Source organism: Hypanus sabinus, chromosome 10, assembly GCF_030144855.1.
Source record: "Hypanus sabinus isolate sHypSab1 chromosome 10, sHypSab1.hap1, whole genome shotgun sequence".
Classification (NCBI taxonomy): domain Eukaryota; kingdom Metazoa; phylum Chordata; class Chondrichthyes; order Myliobatiformes; family Dasyatidae; genus Hypanus; species Hypanus sabinus.
The window spans coordinates 88,902,457-88,921,993 of record NC_082715.1 but is presented as its reverse complement, the minus strand read 5'-3'; the positions used below and the strand labels follow the sequence as shown (position 1 = coordinate 88,921,993).

The 19,537-nt window shown below is 41.5% G+C and overlaps 1 protein-coding gene across 1 annotated transcript in view; it reads right to left on the bottom strand.

Moving 5' to 3' along the window:
* Positions 1-19,537, bottom strand: part of adgrb3 (adhesion G protein-coupled receptor B3) — a 771,743-nt gene that overhangs the window by 180,718 nt on the left and 571,488 nt on the right. Inside the window, exon 17 of the mRNA XM_059982287.1 lies at positions 17,875-18,001. Within this exon, the coding sequence (XP_059838270.1) occupies positions 17,875-18,001 (127 nt within the window). The remainder of the gene's footprint in view (positions 1-17,874; positions 18,002-19,537) is intronic.

Here is a 19,537-nt window from a genome sequence, read left to right as displayed (position 1 = left end):
CACATAATATGCAGATCAAAGTGAGCCTGGTCTGCTGTTTAAAGCGAAAGCAAATAGTTCCAGATTATGGAACAAAGTTGAAGTCAAGAAGCAGATCTTACTCCTGAAATAGTTAGACTGACAGTCAGCATAGGAATAATAACTCAAAACTGGGAATGCTAGAAACACTTAGACTGAGTGTTAAGCTAATATTTTAGCTTAAAGACCCTCATCAGAACCAGGAAAGGTTAGAAAACATACAAATTGTAGAGAAGGGAGGTGGTGGATAGAGAGAAGAAAGGGAATGCCTGTGTGTGGGTGAAGACCAAGGGATATTGGAAGTCGTGCCAACTGAGAGAGGGTGTTGAAGGCGAGTTAGCCATAACTTGTATGACTGGTGATGTAAATCCAGAGGAGAAAGAAAACTAAACAGTACTGGAACAGTGAGACACAAGCAATGCAGCTGCTGGAAGATTGAAACAAAAAAGAATACTAGAAACTGTGGACTAGTCAGGCAGCAAGTGCGGAGTTACAGAAACACATACAGGCTGATGATCCCTCATTGGAACTCGCTGGTCAGAAAATGCTGATGATGTAACTGGAGCTAATGGTGGGTTTTGTTGAAACAGGGAAAAGGGCAAACGCAGCAGGTCAGAGAGAGAGAGTGGGTTGAGAATTCAATGATTATTTTCCCTTTTCAGTATATCTTCACCGGACAGATGAGTGATAATTAGCCAGCCCTTTCCGTACTCCCTCACTCAACATCATTCTCATATTCTCTCTCTCTCTCCCCCCATCTCTCTCCTCCAGCAACTTTTTTTTCCAGTGTTTGAAAAATTTGAAAAAAAAATCACGGAAACATGTTCAGAAATTATTTCCAGATAGGAAATGGAATTTATCAAGTATTACTCTACTGCACATTCCCATGAGACATTTCCAAATTTATATTTCACTAATTTAGAAATTAACTACAATGCTGGCCACGAAGCACGATGCTCTGCTCCAGACAGATATAATTGCCACACCATGGATGTCAAGAGCTACAGTTCTGATATTCCATCTTCTTTTTTTGACAGTTGCACAAGAAACTCACATAATTGAGGCTCAAAGTTATTTCTTGCCTTTAGAGATCAACAGCACTGTGGCAGAAGTAAGTGGTCTGTGCAATGTACCTTCTATATCCTTTCTATCCTTCTTTCTAAGAGTGTCAAAGGTTATGGGGAGAAGGCAGGAAAGTGGGGTTGAGAGAGATATTAAATCGGCCGAGATGGAATGGTGGAGGAGACTCGAAGGGCTGAATGGCTGACAGCTGCTCCCATGTTTTATGGTCTGTCCATCTATAAAACTCTCAGTCTAAGAGTCTTCAATTGTGTACTTAGCCAAAACTTAGATTCAATGCAAACGTCGTTTAGTTGCATTTTTTCTGGGGGAAGGTGACGATGGGGATGGTTTAACACAGATTAGGGCATCACAGGCAACTGGAAAGAAAGCCTTTTTTTGTTCTTTTAACACAATGTGATGATTTTGAGTCTCCCATTTGGGCCTGTGTTCTCTGTGTTGCATTTTCAGGACCTTGCAAAAATAAGATTCTTTCATTGCTGGTTCTTACATCGGTTACAGCTGAATGATTTTTAATTCAGTAGGAACTGTTCTGCTTTTTCTCCATTGCTTGTGCTGATTTATCCCCATGATGAACCAAAGATATGGAAGGTACATGGGTACAATCTGACATTAGTAAAATGGGAGCAAAGAATAGAAGTCTGTTCCACATAACTGACTCTCAGAACTTTATATCCACCCTCTGAGGACACCTTGCACATTCATAATTCAGGCCTGTATTTCCAGAATTTGATTACTATGACTATAAACGCCAACAATCGCAGTTTTAAAAAGTAAACATCCGAACTTATCGTCAGTAATACCAATAGTCAATTAAAAGCCATAAATAAACGTTCAGAAACCATGACACCTCCACTGCTCAGAGTCAACCATGGACATTGCGTTTTAGCTGTCTATATATGCACAAGCCAATACAGAAGCTAGGGTAGTACCTTTTACAGTCAGATCTACAAAAATAACAAATATCTCCTTTTTCTGTAACAATTCGCCTTAGGGCACTTCACAAGAACATTATCAAACAAAATAGTACACCAAACCACAGGAGAAGTTATTAGGAAAGACAGTTAAAATTGGTGGGGTTGTTTCAAGTGGCATCTCACAGGAGAGGTTTAGTGAGAAAATGCAGAGCTTGAGGCCTCAGCAGCTTAAAACATCCAGCACGGAGGAGGGAAGATTAAAAGAGGCAGGATCATAAGACATAGAAACATAGAAAACCTACAGCACAATACAGGCCCTTCAGTCCACAATGTTGTGCCGAACATGCCCCTACCTTAGAAATTACTAGGCTTACCCATAGCCCTCTATTTTTCTAAGCTCCATGTACCTATCCAAAAGTCTCTTAAAAGACCCTATCGTATCCGCCTCCACCACCGTTGCCGGCAGCCCATTCCACGCACTCACCACTCTCTGAGTAAAATCTTAAGTAGCCATCACAAGAGTTTTAGGACTGGAATAGATCAGAGAACTACAGAGGGATTGGATATAAGCAAGCAAATGTTAATACAGAATTGCATACCAGGAGCTAATGTAAGTTATCAGAATCAGAACCAGGTTTATTATCACCAGTACGTGTTGTAAAATTTGTTAACTTAGCAGCAGCAGTTCAGTGCAATACATGACACAGAAGAAAAATAAATAAATAAACAAACAACTTACAGTTATCTAACAATGGGTAATAATAACCAGGAATTGGTGGGAGCTAGAACACAGAAGCAAGATTGCCAATGACCTGAAGATTACCTGGATTTCCCATCAGGAGAGTGCTCAACTGATTAGGCAAAGATTCAAAGTATATTTATTATCAAAGTCTGTATACAGAATACAACCCTGAGATTCACTCTCCCACAGGCAACCACGAAACAAAGAAACATCATGGAACCCATTCAAAGAAAACATCGAACACCCAACAGGTGAGAAAAAGAACAAATTATGCAAAGGGTAAAAAAACGTGAGGGAATAGCACACAATGCTAAACATCAAATTGCAAAGTCCTCAAAACAATCTAGACATGTTCAGTTTAACGCTGTGTTATTCATTGACTCTGGGCTGAAGAGTCAGCCTGTGCCAAAGACGCCGAGTCCACACCAAAGTACCGCTATCTGCCCTGAGCAAGTTGCGCAAAAATAGCAAAACAAGTAATGGACCTGATCATGGATTTGTGCTGTGCCTTTAGACAGCACACACCACTCTCAAGCTCGCTGACTTCTCCCAACAGAGAATAAAAGCACCGGATAGCTGAGTCAGCCCAAAAACACACAATCAAAACGTAAATTACAGGACCCAATCGCACGCAGCTTAGTAACAGAAGCACACTTAAAAGAAGAAGAATTAGTTTTGTGAATTGTCTGCAGGACATCGCTATTTCCCTGACAGATTAGCTATAGTAAGGGCATTATACAGCCTCTTCACAGAGGGAAGCTGACAGCCATGACTATACTGCAACCATGCAGTCAGAGGGTGAACTGGTACCCCCTCTGGGTACCACTTCCAGACCTGGCTCAGCTCCAGACAGATATGAACAACAGGGATGGAGCTGAGGGCTAAGGGACAGAGTTCATGGCAGGGACCAAAGGCAATGCTTCATTATTTCCAATTTACAGATGGAACAATTCTCTGTTCATGCAGTGCTGGAAGTTGGAGAGGTGGTTTAATCACTTGGAAGTAACACAGATGTTAAATCAGATGATAGTGAGGTTGAACAACATACATTTGGAACCAGTTGTATTTTTAGGTAACATTAAGAAGGGGCATGCAGGCGAGTAAATAGCAGAGGCCCAGTAAAGATTTCAATGGCTAGCATAAATAATAGTGGAGGAAGAGAAGCCGTTGCATGGAATTGCATGTCTAGGCCTTGATGTACCAGAACAAAATTTTGAGTGCAGTCTCACCAAGCTGGCTAGCAGTAGCTGGTCACCGTTGGAATACCATATAGTCACACTTGCCAGAATTTCAGACAGGTAGAGAAAAACAAGATGGTTTTGGATGTTTGTCAGGCATCATAACAGGTTTATTCACTCTGGTCAATACTACTGTATTTTTCTGCCAAATACTACGTCATTTTATGAACTTGGAGTAGGAGAAAAAATTTCCATAGCTCAACTAAATGTAGCAAACCTTAATAATGAAATTTCCAACAAAAAGATGTCAGGTATATAGCATAAAATAGTGGACAAAGGGGAAAGATATTATTACTACTATCTAACTGTAGTGTTCATAAAAGCTTGATATTCATGGTTTATGATACCATTTGAACCTCTTAATTAGGTTATGGCACTGAAATCTACTCCCTGTTGTCCATTATTCTATACAGAATTTTCAGAAGTGTAAGCAGATAAGGTCCCTTCCCTTCAAGAAATTCAGGTAATACAGTTTAAACACAGAAAGACAGCTGAAGCAATCTCATTATCAGCAAAGCCCCTGAGATCCGGCACCACTTGTCACTGAAACAGATTTTCACTTTAGTGTAAAGCAAGTGATAGCAAGCCGGTCTGCTTTGCATTGCTTCAGATATTTGCCTCCACTGAAAGCAATGGAAATATAAAACAAAAATTGCCAGAGATGCAATTTGGTTGGTTACTCTGTCCTAATTGCATATGGACAAGGCTTTGCATGCCATTAATGCCTTTCCATAGATATTGTGATGAGTGGTGTTCAGTTTACAAGTTCTGTGATAAGTCCAGATTCTCTGCTTATTACATTTTTCCAATGGATGGTACAATTAAAATATATGAATTGTAAGTGTTTACATTCCAATAAAATGGTCGATAGAGTTAATAACATGCACTGCTATTGACAACCTTTTAAATCATTTCCTTACATTTTAACACAAGTTTTGAATTAAATCTATTCATAAAATCATTAAAAAAAATCTGGGGAACAATCTGTTCTCACAGATTGTTTAGAAAGTTTCGATGGCAGATTTTCAGCTGTTAAGGGTTAGAACGGATGTCATGACCACTATTAATCCTTCAATCAACACAGCATTATCTGGTCATTTATAATATTGGCTGGGACTTTCCTGTGAAATGCCAGCTAATTTGCATGGAACAGCTAGCAATTTCCTAATTAGCACCAAGAAGTTTGAAACAACCATAAAAGGAAAGTGGAAGTTCCAAAAGTTCTGGAAATTCAATAATCTGTAGATGTTGGAAATCTGAAATAAAAACATGAAAGTGCTGGAAACATTCAATAAGTCAGACAGCATCTCTGGAAATGGAAATGGAGTTAATTCTTCAGGTTTGAACAGTTGTGCTGCTTTGATCCAAATATGCTGTCTAACATGCTGAATGTTTTCAACATTTTCTGATTTCAGTTCTGACCATCTTGACTCAGTGGCTGTTAGAAACTTTGACAACTAGATATCAGTGACAGGCTTCTCACAGAGGTTAGGGCAGGGCTCTAGCATCCAACAATTCTACAATGCTGAAGTTGGATTATCAGAGTCTTTTGAAACAATCTGAGAGAGTATATTGTTCCCCATTTAAACTCTCACTTGAAAGACTGCCTCCAGGATTGCATCACTCTCAACCTCATTAATCTGGAGATCTCCCATTTACTACAACCAACCTCATGGTTCCCTTACCCTGCACTGCTTCTTTCTACCTCCTACCAGAGATCCATAAACCTGACTGTCTGGGTAGGCCGATTGTTTTTGCCTGCTCCTGCCCTACTGAACATACCTGCACACCTCGATTCCATTTTATCCCCCTTAGTTCAGTCTCTTCCCACCTACAACTGTGATGCTTCACATGCTCTTGATCTCAACAACTTACAATTCCCTGGCCCTGATCACCCCATTTTCAGCATGGATGCCCAGTCTCTATACACTTCTATAACCCGTCTCTATAAACTTCTATACCCCATCTCTATACACTTCTATACCCCATCTCTATACACTTCTATACCCTGTCTCTATACACTTCTATACCCCATACAGAAGGCTTGAAAGCTCTCGACTACTTTCTTGACAATAGACCCAACCCCTTCTCAGTTCTCCTTCATCACCACCCTCCTCTGTATTGTGGAACCAGTCCTCATCTTCAACAATTTCTCTTTCAGTACCTCCCACTTTCTCCAAGCTCAAAGTGTAGCATTGTGTACCTCATGGGCCCCAGCTCTGCCCGTCTTTCTGTTGGCTAGATAGAACAGTCCATATTCTGAGCTTTCCCTGGTAATGTCCCCAAATCTTTCTGCATTGGTGCTACTTCATGCACATGAGCTGAGCCCGACAATTTCATCAACTTTGACTCTAATTTCCACCCTGCCCTTAAAATCACCTGGTCCATTTTTGACGCCCCCCCCCCCCCCCCCCCACCGATCTCTCTGTTTCTATCTCTGGAGACAAGCTGGCTACTGATATCTTTTATAAACCTACTGACCTCTATGGCTACCTTTCCCACCCTGTCTCCTGTAAAAATGCCATTCCCTTCTCTCAGTTTCTTTGTCTCTGGTGCTTCAGTTCCCAGGATGGGGCTTTCCTTTCCAGGACATCAGAGATATCCTCCTTCTTCAAAGAACAGAGTTTACCTTCATCCACCTCTGATGCTGCCCTCACCCACATCTCCTGCATTTCCCGGGCACCCCATCTTCCACCTGCCTTAACAGAGATGCAGTTCCTCTTATCCTTCTTTACCAGCATGAGCTTCCGCGTCCATCACATCATTCTCCGCAACTCACATTTCTTCAACAGGACCCTAACCACCGAACACATCTTTACCTCACCACCCCCCACTCTCCATTTTCCGTAGTAATATTGATCCCCCCATGATTCCCTTGTCCATTCATTCCTCCCCACAAATTTCCCTCCTAGCACTTATCCCTGCAAGTGGCAGCCGTGCTGCACCTGCCCATTCCCCTCAATTAAGGGTCCTAAACAGTCCTTCCAGGTGAGGCAACACTTCACCAGTGAATCTGTTGGGGTTTTTTACTGTATCTGGTGTCTCAAACCATCCTCCTCTACAATGGTGAGACCCAACGTGGGTTAGGGTCTGCTTTGTCGAGCACCTTTGCTCCATCCACATAAAGCAGGATTTCCCAGTGGCCTACTAATTCAAATCCAATCCTCATTCCAGCGTGTTGGTCCATGGTCTCTTCTTCTGCCACAATGAAGCCACTCTCAGGTTGGAGAAACACTACCTCATATTCTGTCTTGATCGCCTCTAAGCTGATGGTACGAATATCGATTTCTCCAGCTTCTGGTATTTTTCCCCTCCCCCTGCCCTGTTCTTCAATTACCCACTCTGCCTCTCCCTTTACCTCTTCTCCTCACCTGCCTATCATCTCTCCTGGTGCCTCTCCTCTCTCCCATGTTCCTCTCTCTTCTCCTATCAGAATCCTTCTTCTTCAGCCTATCACCTCCCAGCTTCTTACTTCATATTCCCCTCCTCCCCAACCCAACTGGCTCACTTATCACTTCTAGCTTATACTTCTTCCCCACCCCTTTCTTATTCTGGCATCTTTTGTCTTCCTTTGCAGTCCTGATGAAGGGGTCTTGGCCCGAAATGTTGGATGTTTATTCATTTCCATCGATGCCGTCTGACCTACTGAGTTCCTCCAGCATTTTGTGTGTTTCCCTCAGTCTTATACTGATTGAAGAGAAATACTCACTTTTCAAGATATTACCAACTTATTGCTGCACATTGCAAATTTTGAATTTGTCAGAGACCTTATTTAGGATTGGCTGAGTTATGGGAATATGCAGACACACATAAATCTGAAAGGAATTAACACATTGTTTTATTTTCTGTGCAAAACAGGTAGAGAAAGTTAATGCATGAAAATTATCTACTTTCATTTCAATAGGTGTGAGGGAGAGAGGCAAGTTTTAACCAATGTAATTCTTTATTAAAACTGGGATTACCCAAATTTAAAAAATGACATTGTGTTTATAACTACTTAACCCACTTCCACTTATAATAATTTCTTTAGTTTTATTTTATGCAATTTTGCAATGTCAAGTGACATTCTTAGCCAATGGCAGCAAGGTTATGGCTTTGCCAACTTTCACAGTATTTGGAATATAATCTTGTGGTTAAAACCTGATCTACTCTATCACACTAGTGTACTTACATCCAGAAGCTGAGTGCCAAGTCTTAGTGACAAATTTGTAGTTGCTCTCAGCAAGAAATCTTGCTCTGGAAAATCGTTGTAGTCATGCATTGACCTGTGGGACACCACTCAGAGCTGGAGGGAGAAAATTAGCTAGTGTTTCCTACCACACAGTGATTGTGGTGAAAGGTATGATGTAGAATTTTTAGCGCAAAATTACTGATTCTGAATTTCCCAACACTGATGACTGATGATAACTAATTTTATGTAAATGAATTTATACAGGTAAGCAGAGGCTCTCTTAGATTCCAAGTACTCATGATTTGCCATTTTCTGTATCCTGTATCTAGCATGAAAGTTGAAGAAGGGGGCAGGCTTTCAAAAGAAAGAAACTAGCTGGAAATAATTGTTTTAAATTTCAGTTAACTGGAATTTCACTGGTAGTTTCTGTCCAGAAAAGGCATGCGCTGAAAATCTAGAGGGAAGAGTTCACCTTCTCACACAAGAACTAATCCACTCAAAGCTGAAGTGCTCACTGTTAAAAGTTGAAACATACAAAGCCAGTAATCCATCTTTTGCTGGAGAGTAGGCTCTGGGATATTATACAAAATGAACCTAATGCTGACTCCAAGAAATATCTCAGAAAAAAAAAATGTACTGGTAAATGGAGCTGGAAACACTTACAATTATAAAGGCAGTTTTGAGGACATTTATCTTAGTTAACACTAATCTACACTGGGATAGATGGTAGAATGTACACAGCTAATTAAATAATGGCTAAGAGTCCTTAGGATATTGTAAACTGCTTTGGCCTCCCTCAAATGCAGGGAGTTCAAACGTCAGTGCATAAAGATTACTCGAACATTTCCAGGTCTTGATACTTTAATTTTCCAAGATAAAAATACCTTGAGGTAATTATGCTTCAACAGCAAAAGACACATTACACAAATCTATATATTCATTCATACACTTCCTCCACTCATGCATTCAGAAAACCCCTGGTGATATCTTGGCCCAGATTTTGCTGGGGTTTGACTGCAGTTCTCATATAATCATCTTTTTTTTACCATTTACTCTGCTGGATTTCAGGATTCCTGTACAAGAACAGGTGCCCTGAGTTTACTGGCTGTAGCCACTGCCTTTTTATTGACTGTATGGGAGAATCGTATGGGTTGAACGGTCAGTTTAGTTCCAGATTGGGACCCAAGTGCCTATTCATTTGACTAGAAATTCCAAGAGTCAGTGGAAGAATAAAAAAGCGCTGGTTTTTAATTGTCACATACTGAAAAACAATGAAAAGTTTTTTGTTTGTGTGCCATCCAGATTCCATACACCAATTACATCAGGGTACGAAAAAAGAAAACAGAATGCAGAATAAAATGTTACAGTAACTGAGAGAGTGTGCTGCAGGTAGATAAATAAAGTGCAAGGGTCATGAGGTGGTAGCCGGAAAGATCAAGAGTCCATCCTTTAGCATGTATTTATAACTGTTTTTCCAATATATGTTACTACTTCAGTGTCTTCAAATGGATTTAGAGATGGTTTTACTGATCTCACTTCTTAAATGTCTTTGAATGATTTTGTCAAATGGAAAAGCCAACGTCAGCTTGTTGTGTTGCTTAAGTCACTGCCACCACTTGGCTCCACTGGGGTCAGCCCTCAGGTGCAAAGGGGTAAGCTTGAGAGCTTGGGAGATGTAACCAGCAAGTAATGATGCTGAACCATGTGTGCCAGAAACAGAACATTACATAAGCTGTAGGTTATCTCGTTTAACTTTGTGAATATCATAGCTGAGCATTAAATGTCAGAACAGGTAGACTCTGTCCATTTCCTGTTATTTTACAGTGTGGCTGTGTGTGACTCAGAGGAAGCTATGACCAAATTATTCTGAAAGTATTGTCACCAATATATATCATAACAGCAGTGTGCACACAGCAAAGTTCTACAGATTTGAGGTAATAGGGGTCTTCATGAACATCATTCTCCTCTTCGGACAGTGGCATCTCTTCAGATACATCGGGTCTATAAGAGTGGCACATGCAACAGTGAAGCATTCCATCAGGCCAGCATTCAATTGTCTATCCAAACTAGCTGCTCAAGCCAAGACTGAACATGCTCTCTGACTCAGAAACAACAACTCCACCAACCCAGCTCGTCAATTTTATCTCAAAATGGATTACTAATATATATATACAAAAGAGCTGGAGTAAGATTGGATAGGATGATGGAAGTACAGCACGCCACTAAGTTGGCATGAGACATATCAATGAAAATAACAAAAAATACTGCATTCCTTAAAAGTCTGATTCACGAAGATCTCATATTCAAAAGATTAACTTTGCTTCTCTTGCCACAGATGCTGTTTGTTTCCAGCCTTTTATATGAGGCATATTATGCCTGATATGTTAGCGAGCCAAAAGAAAATGGCCTCATTCTTTTACAGGACACAGCAACAAATCCTAACACCTTTTTTAAGATTCCAAAGTCAATCCAATTTTAAACTGTCATTTTAATTCCAATTTTGGAATTGATGGGTATGGGATGTTTTGTACAAGGACAAACAAGTACACAGTGAAGGTTCCTTCCCAATTTAAATATTTAATACAGGGGTGTTCGATGAAGACTTGTATTTATACAACAACTTATTGCCATCATGCCAAACTCTTAAATCATTACAACTCACTGTGCTTTTACTAAGTAATATCCTGCAATTTTAAACTATCAATCAACAGTAACAGGTAGAACCACAGTTTAATTTCCTTACAAACACATTGATCCCTTTCTCTGCAACTTCATGCACCATCTAATGTATTCCTGCAACTTTGGGCTGACCACCCTCATATTTAATTGGTCCCCCTCTTAACTACTTGCCTTCAAACTCTGCGATATCTACCCTAATTTTTCCTTACGTGATAGAGACAAATTTTGTTTGATAATCAATGCCTTGGAATGATTATTCAAACAGTAAAAATGTAAGCTATTGTCATTATCCATGAAGAACAACAACATCTACAACTACGCAATGCTACACTGGATCGATCATTCTCACATCAGTTATCCAAACTTTTGCTTTCAGTAATCACAATTTTTCACTGACACCTTCTAGTTGCACATAAGTAGCTGTAATCAGCAGAACACTCAAGCTGCAAGTGGCAACTGATCTTAGAGTTCCAATTTGCAACACTGAAACTAACAAACACATTTTTGGAAACCAGCAAAAACCTTGAGGTAAATAAAACTGAGTTGCGCTGGTCAACCAGAATTCAGGGACTTCAAAGCCTCTGGCCACTCACTGGTCTGAACTCAAGGCCAAAATTCAGGTGAGGCCTAAATGCTATAAAACTATAACCTCCATTGGCAGAGTAGGCTGAGTTTACAATCCCTCAAGATGATCATTCCCATCATGTCATCAAAAGATTTGGGAAAATGTGACATCCCCTTCCTCCAATGGAGCTTAATTCCACCTGCATCTGCCTCTACTCATTTCATACTGATCATGTAGTGCTCTACATTATAGTTATAAGCACCTGACATGGAATATTGAAATCTCCAGCATTTTTTCCTATCAATGCATCACAATGATAAGCAGTTACTGTGTATAATAATATGATTTATAATAATAAACATACAATTTACATTAATTTTAAGTATATGTAATTTATGTTTGTTATGATCTGTGCTGCTGCTGTAAAAAGCTAATTGTCATGGTACTTGTACTCTGAGTATGGATGTCCATGATGATAAACTTGAACTTGATGGAAGTAATGCTGAGGAGAGGATCACTCTTCAATGATAGATTCCAGTATATCATCACCTCCTTATGAGCCAGGGGAGAGAGACTTAGGGGCTAATAATACTGGATTCAAAATTCTAAGCTTTAAATTTACCAACTCCTTATGAACAGTGAAGCAACAGAGCCAAAAGAAAGTTCAGTGTGGCAGTTCAGAATGGACTGATAATGTGACATAAGTAATACAATCTGTGGCCACTTTAATAGTACACCTGCCCATTAATGCAAATATCTAATCAGCAAATCATGTCACAGCAACTTAGTGCATAAAAGCATGCAGATATGTCAAGAGGTTTGGCTATTGTTCAGATCAGACATCAGAATGGGGGAGAAGTGTGATCTAAGTGACTTTGATCGTGGAATGATTGTTGGTGCCAGGCAGGGTGGTTTGATTATCTCAGAAACTGCTCCTTTCCTGGGATTTTCACGCACAACAGTCTCTAGAGTTAACAAAAAATGGTGCGAGAAACAAAACCAAACAAAAAAATTCAGTGAGCGGCAGTTCAGTGGGTGAAAATGCCTTGTTAATGAGGGAGTTCTGAGGAGAAAGGCCAAACTGGTTCACACTGACAGGAAAGTGACAGTAACTCAAATAACCATGTGTTACAACAGTGATGTGCAGAAGAGCATCTCTGAATGAACAACTTGTCAAACTTTGAAGTGGATAGACAAGAGCAACAATAGATCATGAACATTACACTCTTGTACCTAATAAAGTGACCACTGAGTGTAAAGCTCAGAGTTATACAAGAGTCTGTGGGCAATAATCAAAACAAATATTATTTACTTCAAAGTTCTGAGCAGTCAGCTCCAGAAGGTAGAATTCCCATTAACTGTGAGGAACAAATTAAAGAACTAGAGCAGTTCTACATTCCTGCATGATCAAAAACACAAATGGATCACACAATGGTGCAGCTGATAAACCTGATACCTCACAGCTTCAGCAATCCAGGTTCGGACCTGGCTTCTGGTGCTGTTAGTGTAGAGTTTGCACGTTCTCCCTGTAACCTCTTGGGTTTCACATCCTAAAATCTGCTGGTTGGTAAGTTCATTAGTCACCATAACTCTGTGTGTGGACAAGTGACAGCTTTGGTGGAGTTGATAAAAGTGTGAGGAGAGTAAAAAGGGTTAGGGAAAAGAATGGATGCTTGAAGGTAGGCACAAACCAGATGGGCTGAAGGGCCTTTATCCCTGCTGCATCTCTCTAATAAACAAAATCTGGACAGTTTTAACAGAATTCAAGAAAAGTAATTAGCTGGTAAAATAACTGAGATGAGAAATTTCCTATTCTACTAAACTAATTTACTTGAAGAGAAAATCTGCAGATACTGGAAATCCAAGCAACACATGAAAAATGCTGGAGGAACTCAGCAGGCCAAGCAGCACCTATGGAAAAAGAGTACAGGTGACATTTCAGGCTGAGACCCTTCAGCAGGATCTTTATCTTGTTGAAGGTTCTCGACCCGAAACATCGCCTGTACTCTTTTTCTATAGGTGCTGCCTGGCCTGCTGAGTTCCTCCAGAATTCTGTGTGTGAAACTAATTTATTTGTTCTATGGCCTACATTAGAGCCTCAATGTGGCAGTGAAGTTTAATGATGGACCACAAAACAAAGCTGATTTAACACAATGACAATCTGCTCAAATTCCAGTCAAATTACTTTGACTTCCATTTTATGAAAAACAAATCTAAACTCCTCCTACAGCATTTTTGATAGCAATGTTTAAGCAGTTTCAGCAGACCTTCCAACTGACAAACAGGATGGTTAAAGGCCTTCTGGTTTATTTCAAGTTGGTAGTTTCAACCAGTCCCCCTGCAACAACTTCCATGTGGTTGAACTTACTCTAATGTTGAAATAACACAGAAATACTTGGCAGCTCAGGCAGCACCTGTGGAGAGCAAAACAGAATTAATGTTCCAGGCTGACAGTCCTTCATTATCAACTTGAAACATCAACTCTTTTGCTCAACACATAGATGCTGTCTGGCCTCTTTTGAATCAACCCATTTCCCCTGAAAACTGCAGGTTTTAGATATCAACCTCCTCTTGGTGTACATAGAATGTTCTTTGTTTTAATCCGACTCTTCTTTCTCATTTCTTTTTCCTGGCACACTGACAACTATATCAGTGTTGCTTCCTGCTCTCACCTTGAACTAGAAACATCAACTTTGCTAACTATTTTTACTTCCCCTTCCCTCAGGACAGGTTGGGAGTAGCTTAGTAACTAGTAACCTAGTGCAAGTTCACAGACCCCCACAACTACCTTGGCTACCTCCCACCCTGTTTCCTGCCATTCCATTCTTACAGTTAACCTGACTGCATCACTGCAATCCCTGAAATGCTATCTTCTACATCTGTGCTGCTGCTCTCTGCTGACAGTTCCCTTGCAGGGCCCTTGGCTATGTCTGACCTATTTCCCACACTTCTGCCCTCCCTTGTAGAAACATGGCAGGGTTCATCTTTCCCTTGCTATCATTTCAGTCACCAGCTCCCACACCTTGAGCATGATGTCTCCTCAAGCACATCTTCCTCTCTTGGCATTCAGAAGGATCATCTATTGCCTAACAATAGTGAACGTCTTGATCACTGGCAAGAGCCTCTCCCTTCCCCAAGCATCTTCTGTACAACTATTTCTGTTATTTAATCTCTCCTGCATTCCCCTCTTTCATTGTCCTTCTTTTCTACTGCCCCTCTTCTCTGCAACATAAAACTGGTTTACCTCTGTGATTTTCCAGACCTTTTTAAACCTTTAACTATTTGTCTCTTCACAGAAAATGTTCTGTTGATTATTCTCATCATTTTGCTTTTGTGAGGTTCCTAACATCTGCAGAATTTTGTTTTTGGCTTTTATTTATAACCTTCATAATGAAGGAAGCCACTCAGCCCACAGACTCTATGCTGGCACTCACAACAATCCTACTCCTCCCCATTATCACCCTCCACATTTTCTCCCACACAACTCCCATTGATTATTCAACCACTCACTTACACATCAGGGGTAACTGACAGTGGCCAATCAATCTAGCATCAGCATTTCTTTGAGAAGTTGGAAGAAACCAGAGCACCTGGACGATATCCACAAGATCACACAGAAAACTTTAAAGTCCACATATTTATGCCTGTGATACGGTTATATGGACACAGGCTCTTTGGTTCACACCAAACATTTATCTTTCATTTACACTAATCCTATTTTATTCTCACTACAGTCTTGTTGGGGTGTATAGGGTGTCTAGGGAGGGGTAACACCTCTGGTTTGGGTCCTGTGTGCCTTTTTTCAGGACAGCTCGTCCACCTTTGGTCCCCATCTGGTGCTCAGCTCTCATCTTTGGCTCCAAGTAGCTGTAGCACGCACAGCAGTCACACCCTGGTAAACTATCTCGGCAGACCAGCCAAACCAGGTGAGGGTAGCTGACAGGCCTTCGACCCTCGGTGAGGTAGGGGATCTGCCTACCCCAGGGTGTGAAGTCTGGCCCTGGCAGTTTGAATGGAGGAGACCGATTAATGATCCAATGGTCAAGAAAGCAGGCCAGGAGGTACTGGTGGAGTACTAAGAGCATGACAAGGCACTTAGACGTCCTGGTCATCCACTGCAAGCGGTGGTGATCTCTTTAAACACACCTGGCAGAAGGCAATGTGTGGTAAACTATGTACACCTGTCTGGACATGCCCCTCTGCTGACTGCTCCTGTGGCTCCTCCCACAGACCCCTGTATAAAGGTGATTGAGGCACTGCTCCTCCCTCAGTCTTTGAGATGTCGTGCTCCCTTTTTGCAGCTAATAAAAGCCTATTGTTCACTTCCAGTCTCCGAGAGTTATTGATGGTGCATCACAATGGCAAACCACTGCCGAGTACATGATTTCCCAATATGGCATGGAGGGAAATCATCCGCCAACTGGAAATTCCAGATGCAACCTAACGATGACAGTCTTGTTAATTCCTCACAGATTTTAATGACTGAGGCAAAACAGGACAAGTGACTTGTGGTTATTTATAATACATCTCCTCCTTCCCCTCTCCAATTGGATCCTTGACTTCATGAGCAAAAGACCACAATCAGGAAGGATAGGCTGCAAACCTTACAAATTTGTACTGATGCACCACAGAAAACATTCTATTTGGACACTTGGTATGGCAACGGCTCTACACGTGACTACAAAATACTGCAGAGTTGTGGACACAGCTCAGCACATCATAGAAACCAGCCTCCCTTCTATGGATGCCATCCATATTTCTAATTCCCTCAGTAATGCAGCCAAAATAACCAAAAACTCCAGCTACGCTATACATTTGTTCTTCTCTGCTCTCCCATCAGGCAGAAGGTACAAAAGCACGTACAAAAGCACTAGGCTAAAGGACAGCTTCTATCCTGCTGAATCGTGAACGGACTTCTTGTTCAATAAGATGGGGACACTTGATCTTATAATCTACCTCGTTATGATCTTGCACTTTATTGTTTACCTGCACTGCGCTAGCTTTTACACTTGATTCTGCACTGTTATTGCTGTAACTCATTCTAGTTCGGAGCACTGTGTAATTATTTGTTCGGTATGAACAGTATGTAAGATAAGCCCTTCACTGAATGTGGGTATATGTGGACCAATATCCAGTCATTAACTAGATGCATACTCTCACCCAACGCCAATGGCATGATTGCTGTAAAATTTTCAAACATATTTCAAAATTCTGAAGTCAGTCGAACAAAACCTGTCCTTAAATCTGATTTCACCTGGTGATACCTACAGCAGAGAAAGTTGCAAGCGGGAGGACAGAGAACATGAGCTGGAACAGTTCTAATCAGCAGCCTCAAGTGTGGCCTGATGGTTGGCCATTTAAAACATAACCTGGGCTGTCAAAGTAAATCAGGGCCAGTGAATTATGATCTGAGTCTTTGGAAAACAGATATCAGATAGCAGAGATTATTTCTAAAAGTTTACTTCAATACTTCACCATTTGGCATGTCTCTGGCCTTTTACTGTTACTCAGTGATTTCACTTAACGGCAAAATTCGCATCAGCACAAAACCAACAACATTTTGTGGCACGTTTAAAACGCTGTGGTAACACAAAACAATATCACTGCAAAGACCAAGTTCACAAGGTGACCCGCACACCTTTGGGACAGTCCTTTACAAGGGGAACATTCATCAGTACCTTTTACTCAAGTCACAACAGCTGCAGACATTGGGCCCTGGCAGAACAGAACCCAGCAAACAAGGCTGATGGGGCAGATACAGTACAAGTAATCTTGCCCAACATCCTCCCCCCCCCCCCACACCACACCACACCACACCACATTACACCACCGACTCAACACAGCTTTGAGAGCTGATACTCTTGGCTTTTGGATGGGCGATTAATCAGGCGCAAGGTGTTCCTGGATCATCTTTCATTTCAAGCAATGGTTAAGAATCACCGTGAAAACGTGGGGGCTGGTCAAAGGCAAAGATAACCTTATGAACGCACGGTACCCCAACACACAGACACCTCGAAGCACAAGCTCTTCGCAGTAATGTGTCGGAATCTTACGATTACTTTTCAAAGGCATTTTTAAATAGCATAATTTTGGGGATGGGGCGGACAAATTATACAGGAACAATAAAATCACTTATTCTTTAAAAAAAACACTAATAATCAAGACAGTTAAAAAACACCCGGCTCATTGGATTCAAATCATTTTCTTATTCACACTATAGGTTCACTCTCTCCCCCCGCCCACCCTCCAGATGATTATTTTTGCCCGGTGTAACACAGTAATCAATTATTTACTTAACCCCACATGACAAGAGGGTTGATAAGCAGCGGGGCCCATCCTTACAGCTGCTTTAGTAAACGATAGGAAAGGAGAGGAGGGGAGGGAGCGGGGGCGAAAAATTACATCTGGCAGCTCTTTTAAAAAGAAACAGAATTTATTAATTCTTATTCTGGTTGATTACTTACTATTTCTCGGGGTTGATGAGCTAAAATGGCGAATGTCGAGAGGCGATCACACAGGCATTTGGTGTGGGATGCATCGGTAAGCACAGTTTTACATCCCAGAGTGGACCAGGCACCGGTAGACTCGTTCCTGCAAAAGGAATACATTAGATGTGACGGACAGTTGGTGACGGGTGTGAGCAGGGCGCGGGCGCTCGCTACCACTTCACCTCGGCTCGCAGGAGCGCCGCTCGCATCCCCAGCAGAGACTTAAATAAAACGAAACATTATTACAATTGTTTTTTTAAAAAAGACTGTACCCGGGTGCTGTTCGATTTGGAGTGGTGCTGATGGTGTGTTAGCTGGTGGACGCTCATTAGGAGCTCGCCCGCTTCCCTAAGGGAGTTTTGCATGGTGGAGACGGACAGCATCCGCTCGCCACCAGCTGGGGGGGGGGGGGGGGTGGGGAGGGTGGTCTTTACTGCATGACTACTTTCGGGGCGAGGAGGAGGGAGAGGGAGGGATTTAGGATTTTGTTTTGCTAAACACACGCCGACGAGATGCCTCGCCGTTCATAGAGTGAGCGCGAAGGGGAGGGAGTTCCGAGTCTCCAGTACCGCTCTGGGCGGTGGAGAGGGTGGGGGGTGGATGTTGAGTTCAAAGTGGTCGACACGAGAGCTTGTTCCGAAACACTGGCCGGGCCGGAGGGGCGGCCACAACCCGCACAAGCCTCCGTGACTCTTATCCCCTCACGCCTCCCCCGACCCCGCTCGCCAATGGTACAAACCACACACTAAAGCAGCCAGCGTATTGGAAAGAAATTATATTAATCAGGGTGACGGGAACAATCTGTTTATTTATAAAATGTTTTATATTCAAAATGCATTGGCGAGAAAGCAACTGAAAGCAGATTGGGTGGGGGAAACTTCAGATTATATTTTTGCTATATATATAATCCTTACATTATACGGGATTGCAAAGTTATCCAATTAATAAATCTCCTTGGCTCTCTTTGCGGGAACAGATTGTATCAGTTCCCAAAGTGAAAGTGATCAGGGCAAAAGAATGAAAGAAAAGGTCCTTTATCTGCGTTCAATTTATAGTCACCAACAGAGTGCATTGCAGTCAGGAGTGTGTTCAGGCTTGCGAATTATCCACATCACACCAATATGGATGAATCTGGTAATTTCTCCAATGTTATAGCAGGAAGATAATTCTAGAAATTTAACTGACAAAACGTAGTGTTAGGTTTGATTTGGACTTACATCCTCTTGTTCGTCCAGCTCAACCCTAACATCCACTTATCTATACTGTAATAATTTTTCAGCTATTTTCACAAAACATGCCAGCTTATAAAATTATTTAAAAATCTAAATATTCTGATGATATGAAAAGTGGATAGCTACACTAATTTTCTCAGGAGCCACGAATCACTGTGTCAACTAAACCTTTTGTTTCTTATAATGGGTCTTGTATCAAGTCAGCACTAGCAGGCTTATTGGTGCATAAGAACATATGGTACTTGCAGTGGTGAGGGGCTGGAGGAGGTGGGTACTCTCTGGATAATCACGAAATGGCAAGGCATTGAAGTCTATAGATCAGGTGCTTGTAAATGGGTTTGGGAGAGACGGGTACCTGATGTTGGGCTGAAGGACTATTTTTGTGCTGTATGACTTTAAGACTGTAT